The following is a 9912-nucleotide window of genomic DNA, read 5'->3' as shown; positions in this document are numbered from 1 at the left end:
GTCTGGAGATGGTTCTGGAACACAGAGTGTCAAGACTGAGGACATATCCCTAACCCTCTGCATCCCAAACCTAACAGAACTTTGTCTTCGACATAGGAAAAACAAAAAAGGCCCCTCAGGATTGTCTTCTGGGGCTCCCTTCCCTCTCCTCCCCACTCTCTGGAACCCACCACAGTCTGGCCTTCAGCCTCCTTCAGCCCCACCACTCGCCCGAAACAGCTCACTCAAATCGCCCACTGTCTGCACACTGCAAGTGCCGTGGCTGAGCCCAACTTCATCCTCCTCAACCCTCCGGAGACGAGATGGAAAAATAGCTTGGAGGCTTCAGAAGCTTCCTCGACAGTCACACATAATTATGTTCCTGAAGCTTCAGCTTTTAATGAATTATGACCACAGGTGTTCACAGGTTAATTTTTGGTAATCATTTCTATGAGGAAAAAGAGAAACCCTCCTTCCAACCAACCAGCTTAGAAATACTTGGAGCAAAGCCTCTTCCAGAGGAGACAGAGCAACTGCTTTTATTGTTACATTTCCAGTTCACAGACCAAGTTTCAAGGTTCAGATTCCCCACATTCTGAATAAGAGACCCCATCCACAGTGACCAACCAACTCTCAAGTGAGCTTTGGGGAGGTGGTGTTTTATGAAAGCTAGAAAACCAAAGGAAATTCAGTCTTGCTCTTCCCCTGAAGCTGGGGACCAGTCTGCACCACATCTGCACCAGTCAGCATGTCTGGCTACATCCTGCCAAGGGCAGAATTCAGAGTACCACGGGCCAGGCGTGTTTACCAGTGCCGCGCCACCCACCTGATCCCTAACCCTAAGACAGCACCGGGACCTGGCTTACACAGAATCACACAACAGCGTGGCTACAGAAAGCTGCTGCTGCTGCAATCACACATAGCGCAGATTCCATCAGTGTGGTGTGAAGTCAAGGATCCAGCTGCACTGTGCCTCCACTTCTGTGTTTTGAAGACATGATTTAGGAGCGGAAGAGCTTGGGAACTTAGCCACTCATCTTCTGAATCCATGTCACATCTGGAAATGCTGCAAGGAAGGTCACAGGCAAAAACGTGTGTGCAACACTCAGGTGTGCTTAGGCATACTGTGGAAGACGGCCTCACAGCAGGACGATCCCACACCAGTCCTGGCCTCAACCAAATGACCAGCTTCTTCAGTGTCATGATATTAAGCTCTGAATTTTAAATCCGCCCATGTTACCATATTCATATAGAAACTTACATAAATTCTGAGTGCTAGGTATGTGGCCCACAAAAAATGGTTGGCTTTATAGGATCTGAATTAAAGACATTTCACTGTAGGTGTCAATGCTAATCCATATTGTGGGGTTTGTGCATAATTATCATTACATCAATAAAAGTACTCACAATAATGCATAATTCATTACATGGACCAAAAAATGAGCTGCTAACATTATTGCAACAGATACATCATATCACACACATAATCTGTCCATATTTTAAGTACTATTCCATAAATACTTGATGTTTATATCAATACTACTACCGGAATGGAATCATTTTACATAGAAAAGTGTATGAAAACCAGCTATAACAAGCTCAAAAGGGCTAAGTTTCAGTTATAAAATGGATCATAGGTTCAGAAATCACTACTTGAGCACAATTACAAATCAAAAGATAGTGACTAAAGGTTACACATTAGATCCCCAAGTCTAGGAACACACTCACCCCAGACCTGGGAAACACAAACGACATGGAGGAAGCAGCAGCAGACAGGCAAACCCACAGCACAAACCCGGCAGGCTTGTCTGGTCTGGAAAGGAAGAGCCTGGGTCTGTATCACCCCGTGAAGCTTCCCGTTACCCACCCTGACAAGGCTCTTTTGTAACTTAACCCTGTGTAGAGCTGCTCACACACAGCACAGCACACAGGTTCTGCATCTCCGTCCTCCGGCAGCCCAACCAGATTCCTAAGCTAACACCAGAGATCTCAGTTACAAAATAACACTTTTCAATAGTCTTCCTACTGAACATTTCAAAACTAACACTGCTGTCATCTGTAAAGGAAAAATAGGCCATTTCCCTTAAAACACAACATCGGAAACTGAAGCGTTGACAAGTCTGTTATAAGCGTTCGCTGCCGTGGCTCTGATGTCAACACCCCTCTTGAACAGCTTGGAACAAAGCAATCACATCTAGGCGTCTTCACCAGTTCCCACACTCAGGGGTTACTTGTTCCACGCCATCCACTGGCCCTGGAGGTTTATCACAGCTCTCCAAGACTTTGCCTTACAAATGATGAATTAACAGCACACTGATCATCAGTCAAAAAGAAAATACATCAGATAAATTAAATGTGTTTCCAAATGTCGGAATACTGCCGGTTACCATGACTTGGCAAAACTTGACTGACGGTCGGGACTCAGGCTTTGCAGGCTAAAGCCTCCTTGCGTAAGGAGCGGTTGAGAATATTTGCTCCCCATACCCAGAGCCACTCAGGCATATACTGTGCAAAAAGAAACTAAAAACAAAAAGAGAAAGGGTTATAAGGTTAGAGCCTCAAACCATCAACACTGAAGGAATCAGAGCAGAGATCAGCACAATTTAACCCAATGAACACCTTCCAACCACTTCAAACTCAAAGGAGAAAGCCCCTGAGCACTTACGTACTGAACACCTCTGTCTCCATAAGGTATTACCCTAGACTCTAGACACACTCATTGTTTCAAGGAAAACCCCAAGTACACCCTCCAGCTTCACCTGCTCTTAAGTGACTTAGAACTGCTAATCTTCATGGCCACGTGACTGGGCAATGCACTGAGGGTCTCCTGCTGGCCTCGCTGTGGATCACGTCTGACGTGGGGGCTCTGAGTACAGTGGCCTAGATTACTCCTGAGGGACCTGAGGCTGCTTCTGTGGAAGACACGGACTCCTCTCTCGAGCCTGCAGGTGGCCCCCGGTGGCTGGCCTGGGATGAAGAGGCATGGCATCTCTGCCTTCACTTTGCGTCTGTCCCCTTGGTCACCGTAACCTTTGGGTCAGATTCTACTTGGCTCTGCGGGTGGTCACCAGGTGTCATCCAGAACTGTCATCCAGGACTAGCGTGACCTGGACTTGCCCAGTCTCCCTGCACCCACCCCCCTGAGGTGAAGGACCCTTACCACCCACCACGACAGACACACCAGAGCAGGGAAGGACAGACAAAAGGCGCCACAGCACTCCTGGAAGGCCTGCGCCATTCCTAGGAAAGACACGACTCTCCTCCCCCTGGCAGCCCGTCCCTGTCCCTGTCATTCCTCTCCTGCGTCTTGGCCTCCCGCCCTGGAGAGGGGAAGCTGACGGTGAGCTGAGCTCCCTCTCCATCATCCTTTGGCCACTTTCTTTCTCCCCAAGGCCTATCTCTGGGACATGGGTTTTCCTGTGGGAAGAACCAGCAGCAGCAGCACCTATTCTACAATGAAGCATCTTCACTTAATGTGGCATAAACGGCATGTTCAGGGTGAAGAATCACAAAGCCCTAGAGCAGTAAGTCAGCTGGAACAAACAGGCATTCGTGGCCAACATGAGAAAAGCAAGTTTTTTGGGGGCAGGCTGGAGCAACTTTAAACAAGAGAACTGAGAAACACCAGGACTTTGGAAGGGTCTCTAGGGTGAGACGAGGGGGCTCATGGAACAAGAGGGAGTCCTGCTGCTACCATTCTGTTCCAGAAGTCTCAACCCAGAGGAGAGATGGCAATGTCTGGAAACATGGCTGTGACACTGGCAGTGGATGCCACTGGTATCTCATGGAGGCGAGGGATGTCCCCCAGCACCCTGTGATGCACAACACAGCTCCCCCAAACCAGGAAATACTTACTCAAATGGTGGTGAGACAGAAAAACCCTACATGACAGGTTTGTTCAAGACCACAAGAAAGTTCTAATGGCTTAGATATTAAGGAAAAGGGATGGATAGGCCCTTGGTAGGTACCACTGTCCCAGCCCAGAAAGAACTGAAGTGGGGACTAAGGTCACTGACCCTCTTCTCAATAAATGGCCTGCACCTCCAGGGAGGCCACACCAACAACCATCAGTGTGGCCTGTGCAACCATCAGTGGGGGAGCAATCAGCATCTAAAAATCGGCTTTTTCATTCCCACCCCTGGCCCTTGCCCACTTCAGGGGAACAGCATCAAGGTATGTTCTGCCTGTTCCAAGGAGACTCCACTGGCACAGAGTAAAGACCCAGGACCAGAAATTACCCTTTGTTCATCTGGGTCCTTAATTTTTCATTTGCAACAACACAGACATTCTTCATGTTGCTTAGAGAGCCTGATATTTGAGGGTGCAGGGACAGCAGGGGGGAGTGTTCCCGGGCCACGGGGAGCCCTCTTCCCAAAATGAAACCTAAATGGCATGGGCCTCCAACAAGCATGGGCCTTAGGATTTAAAAAAACCAACTATTTTGGCCTCCCCTTCCTTCCCTTCCATCTGTCTTATTTCTCTCTCTGGGGCATTTCTAAGAGGTATGAACACCCTGGGCAGCAGGGTGGGGAGCCAGGGGAAAAGGAGAGCACTTGATCCCTGGGTACTGACAGACTACAGAGCCCACTCACTGATCCCTCAGTTGACGAGTTACAGGGAAGCAATGCCACGGTCTCTATACTGGGATCTGCGAGAAAGACCAGCCAAACTGAGCCAAGGGAACTGGAGGTGGTTGGGTGGGTCTCACATTCTGGGGTCCTGACCAGTCTGTCTGGCGCTCCTGTGCAACCATACCAATGCGACTCCTGAAGTAAGCGGAGCAGCCCCTGAAGCCACACTGTTCAGGAGTCTCGGGGACTCTAAGAGGAGGAAGAGGTCAGTAGAAACTTACACACAGGACTAGCTGGAAATCTTCACTAGCAATGAAAATGCAGACACCTTACCCAGAGCCCAAGCAGGTGAGGCTTCAGGAAGCATGGAAAAGAGCCTAAGTCACTCAAGCCCGGACCCTCACCCTCGGCGTGCTGGAGCTATCTCAGAGGCAGAAGCAGAGCTTCCCTGAGAGGTGCACTGAGTCCCCACCTGGCTTCCCCATACCCCTCTGCTGGACCTCCCCCGATCCCCAATGCTGGACACCCTGCGACTCTCACCAAACTCCTCTCTCAGGGGATGTGGCCCACTCCCACAGCTGTCACTGCAGCCAAGTCTCCTGACAGATCTCTCACCTGAGCTCCCATCTGTCAGCAGCCGCCTCCACTTCTCTGAAACACTCCCCAGGACCTTTGAAACCAGCATGCACACGGCTCCCACCAGTCCCTGCCCCTGATCTCTCCACTGTCCCTCCACTCCTCACACCTGACCCACCCCCAGTGCCACCTATCTGGGCCATGGCATCCTAGCTTTTTAAAGCACAGGCCTTCAGCCCTTCCTGCTCCATCCACTCCAGCCTGAGGAGGGGGATGCTAGTGCAACTGTGGCTGCAAATACAGACGGGCAACAAGCCGAGCACCCACAGCCACTACCGACCTCCTCCTCTCACCACCAGCAAACACAGAAGGTCATGCTTATTTAATTCACAATGTAGATGACAAACTGAAGTAAACAGCACAAGATAAAACATCATACCACAGGTTGGCATATTCAATTTCTCATAGACTAAAGCGCGACAGGATTGAAATCATGATAAAATCTAGATCTTTGTGACTTGGGTGAACTACATTCAAAAAACAATAACAATAGGAAAAAAAAGTTAGCAGCAAAAGCTACCAGTAAAATATGTTTGAGACAAAACAGTAACAAATCAAATCTCTATTGTAAAACTAAAAAAAAAAAAAAAAAAAAGTGATAATGTTGAAAATAATTTAAGTAAATAAAATCAAAAAAGGAAAAGTGGAACAGAACATTTAACAACTCTGTATGGGAAAGTACTCTAGGGATAAATCAGCTTCACAGAATGTCTTGACAGAAAACACACATTGTTGAGAAAAGTTCATCATGGGAACATAGTTGTGATTAAAACACTGGTGCTTCAACTCTGAAGGCACCAATAAAAAAATGTGGAGAAAAATAAAACCATGGTGTTTCACACAGACAGTGCCTGAACCCACCTCAGGCCATCTTCACTTCTAAGAGAACTTCAAGGTCAGTGGCTCCTAAACTACTGTTTAGGTTTCTCCCTTTTCTCAGGTAATTAGGGACTTGGAAATACCCACTTAGATAAACTGCTTCCTTTGTGTGTGTGGTCCTAAGGACTGAACCCAGGGGCTCCAACCTCAGAGCCATACCCTCAGCACTGTTTTTTCTGTTTTCTTTGTTAGATAGATAGGGCCTCGATGATAAGTTGCCATCTTCCTGCCTCAGCCCTCATAACCGCTGGGATCACAGCTGTGCCTCACCCCAAATGGTGACAAATGGCTTTTTTAAAAACAGAAATCTTTTGATGGTTAAATGTGATGATCATTATTATCCAAAGTACATGTATGAAGACACGAATTGATGTGAGTATGTCTATGTGAGTATACAACCAGAGATATGAAAGATTGAGCTCTACACATGTAATATTTAAAAAAAAAAAAGAAGAATTACAATGCATTCCGCTGTTATATATAAATTTAAAAATGAAATTAAATAAATAAATAAGAAACCTTTAGTCACATCTTTTGAGAAAAGTGAAAATTAACTATTAATTTAGTATGAGATTATTTTGGAGTGGTAAGTCTAATACACAAACAATGAGTCTGTAGTACTAAGTCTAATAATCTTTTGCAAACAGTCCCCAAAATATTTGTGTTATCATTAAGAAAATGCCAAGTATTTCCTTTTTGATACTGGGGATTGAATCCAGGGGTGCTTTTACCTCTGAGCTACATCCCCAGTACTTTCTATTTTTTATGTTGAAACAGGGGCTACATAAATTGCTGAGGGTCTCAAAAAATTGTTGAGGCTGGCCTCAAACTTGTGATCCTCCTGCCTCAACTTCCTGAGTGGCTGAAATTACAGATATACACCACCACACCCAGCTCACACCTATTTTCTATGCCAAATAATGAAAACACAAATTTATCATTATAAATTTATCGTTATAAATTTCCCTTATATCACAATTCATATATTTAACAAAATTAAAATATTCCTAAAAGACCCAAATCTTTGTCATGTCTGAGTAACAAACTTTTTAAAAAATTCTATGCTTGAACAAATGAGTTTAAGAATATTCCAAGATACTATTTGCCATATGGTTGTATAAAATATAGACCTAACTGGTAGTTTTGCTCTGGATTGACTGTTCACTTAGAGGTACCCCCTTTTAAGCATTACTAGAATTTTTTTTTTCAATACTAGGTAACAAACCCAGAGCCTCATGCACACTAGGCAAGCTCTCTACCACTAAGCTTCATCATCAGCTTTTTTTTTTTTTTTTTTTTTGTGACAGGGTCTTGCTACATTACCCAGGCTGGCATTAAACTTGTGATCCTCCTGCCTCAACTTCTCAAGTAGCTGGGATTAGAAGCACGCCCCCAATTCCCGCCAGCATCACTAGAATCTTTTTTTTTTTTGGTGCTGGGTATTAAACCCAGTGGCACTTAACCACTGAACCACATCCCCAACCCTTTTTATATATTATGTTGAGACAGGGCCTTGCCAAGTTGCTCAGGATCTCGCTAAGTTCCTGAGGCTGGCTTTGAACTCACGATCCTCCTGCCTCAGCCTCTCAAGCTGCTGGGATTACAGGAGTGCACCCCCTGCCCAGAAAGAGTCTTTACTCTAAGTTCCCATGTAAATAATTAGCATTTTTATATTTGTACCATCCAGTTAACTTAAAGCAGCATGTTTCAGGTGTCACCCAATTAAAGTTTTGAAAATTCTTAATAATCCCACTGAAGAAAATGTAATGTCTTAAACAAAATTATTTAAGATGTGAAGTTTAAGAATCAGAATTTCCAATCTCCTCTTTCTGCATGAGGCTTCAGACTCACCCAGTTCTAAGAACTGAAAGCACATTGCTACCTGAATAGAGTGGGACCAGTATCCTGTGGTCCTTTTGGAAATCCCCAGGGTAGAGACAGCATGATGTGCATATACTTTTGGTGAAGGCACCAGCCAGGGGCATCTGTGCAGAAAGCTGCTAGGTCCAGCCATGTTGGTGGCCACGTAGAAGGGGAGGAGGCTCTGCACGAAGATCCCTTTAGAGGCGTACTCGTACTGCAGCGCTCGGCTGAGGTGGTCTAAGTAGGCCTGTCAAGAGTGAGGAGAAGACTTTTAATTTAGGGGTGGGAGGAACTTGAAAGAAAATGCAGGACAAAAAAATAGAGACTTTTTATCATAAGCAAACAGGAGCTGCTGACAGACCGCCCCTCCAGGCAGACGTGACGTTTGTCAGCAGTCAGAATTCCACTCCCAACAAGCCTGACCTTAGAGGCAGAGAACGCAGCCAGCTGGGGAGTGGGTTTGCAGCAGGAGCCGGAGGAGATGGTGACGATGGCACCCTTCTTTCTCTCCACCATTCCCGGTAACACTATGTGGATCATCAAACTAGCAGCGGCGATGTTCACATTTATGATGTCCCAGAGCTTGTCCTCGGAGACCTGAGTGAAATACTGGGGGTAGGGGTGAAACACACCCACATTGTTTACCAAGATGCCAATGTCTTTGTCCCTCAGGGCTTCTGCAACAGGAACATAGATCTCACGGCCCCTGCTGAAGTCCACAACTATGATATCCGTTTCCACTTGGTAGGTGTCGGCTATGTCTTTGGCAACTGTCCGCAGCTTCTCTTCATTCCGACTCATCAGAATAACGTTGAGACCTCGGCTGGCTAACTCTTCGGCATAGGCTTTTCCAATCCCATCTGTTGCACCTACAATGCAAGCCAGAAACAGGAATAGGCTCTTCAGAGCCTTCTGCAATGAATCTCAACTACCCCACTGCCAGGCTTAATTAGAGAGAAAGTCACACTAAAAATATAGAGAGTTCTAGTGTCTGTCCTTCAAGGCCAAAGCTGATTCCACAATGTGAATGATGTGTGGGGACTGCTCTCCAGGCACCTGACAGACAGGCAAGGCGTGTGGCACTTCACACTCCCGCCACGCTGAGAAACACGGCAGGACTTGTTTCCAAACGCCCATCTGGCTTGTATGGGTGCCAGAAGAAACTTTCTGGGACACAATAAATTAAAATAAAATTTAAAATAGGTGAAGTCTTTCTGAAAGTGGTGACCATCTCTAAGGACAGGATGGAAACAGCAAAAAAGAAAAAAAGAGAGAGAGAAAGCCGAGCTGCAGCAGGCCTTGGATGGGGGGTGGGGTGGGAGACAAGAAAAATATGAATCACACAAGGCCAGGTCCTCCTGTGACAGGGGCAGTAAAAAGACATAAACTGTCAGGCACAGGAGGATGCGGCAGAAGGATTCCAACTTCAAAGCCAACCTCAGCAACTCAGTGAGGCCTGAAACTACTGAGTGAGACCCTGTCTCAAAATTAAAAACAAAAGGGGCTGGGGGTGTGACTCAATGGTAAAGCACCCCTGGGCTTACTCCCTAGTACCCCAAAAAAGAAAAAAAAAAGATGTGAACATAATCATATCAGGAATCCTAACTGTTCTTACAGCATGTTCCCACGAAATCACTAAATTCAATAGCCCCTGAAGTAAGGCGGCTGAGTTAAAAGACCCTAAACAGAAAAGACTGTTAGGTTTTAAATCAGGTTACCACTGACGACAGCCCATCTTCCGTACTGCTTGGTGAGGTCTGCCCTGCTCCCCAGGCGAGGGATGAAGTGCAGCCTGATCAGACTGTAGAAGTCACATATGACGGTGATGCTTTTCCTGGCCGTGTACCAGGCTCCAACCAAAGCCAGTGCTTCCATATAGCAATTGCAAGACCTGGCAATCTCCCTGTACAAGAGGTAGAAGCTGTCAACGGCAGCCATGGCAACCTGCAGGGACAGAGAGAGGGGCTCTCAGCTGAAAAAGGTA

At 46.4% G+C, this 9912-nt stretch overlaps 1 protein-coding gene across 1 annotated transcript; it reads right to left on the bottom strand.

Annotated features, from left to right (window-relative positions):
• Nucleotides 1–492: 492 nt before the first annotated feature.
• On the bottom strand, nt 493–9912 carry Hsdl1 (hydroxysteroid dehydrogenase like 1). Its single transcript, XM_015496006.2, has 4 exons — nt 9647–9912; nt 8352–8797; nt 7948–8175; nt 493–2499 (listed from the first exon to the last, which is right to left on the bottom strand). Exons 1-4 carry the CDS (start codon nt 9864–9866, stop codon nt 2401–2403), a joined length of 993 nt encoding a protein of 330 aa, XP_015351492.1. The 5' UTR covers nt 9867–9912; the 3' UTR covers nt 493–2400.

The sequence above is a fragment of the Marmota marmota genome, unplaced genomic scaffold (assembly GCF_001458135.2).
Source record: "Marmota marmota marmota unplaced genomic scaffold, marMar, whole genome shotgun sequence".
Classification (NCBI taxonomy): domain Eukaryota; kingdom Metazoa; phylum Chordata; class Mammalia; order Rodentia; family Sciuridae; genus Marmota; species Marmota marmota.
Note: the sequence above shows the minus strand (reverse complement) of the source record. Positions and strands in the feature narration are given on the sequence as shown.

What these genes read in the sequence shown, in the direction of transcription:
- Hsdl1 (XM_015496006.2), bottom strand. Translation starts at nt 9,866, where the DNA reads ATGGCTGCCGTTGACAGCTTCTACCTCTTGTACAGGGAGATTGCCAGG. An exon ending in AAGATGGGCTGTCGTCAGTG is followed by an intron (nt 8,798 to 9,646) that starts GTAACCTGATTT and finishes CTTGCATTGTAG; the next exon opens with GTGCAACAGATGGGATTGGA. An exon ending in ACTGGTCCCACTCTATTCAG is followed by an intron (nt 2,500 to 7,947) that starts GTAGCAATGTGC and finishes TTTTGTTTTTAG; the next exon opens with TTTCTTTTTGCACAGTATAT.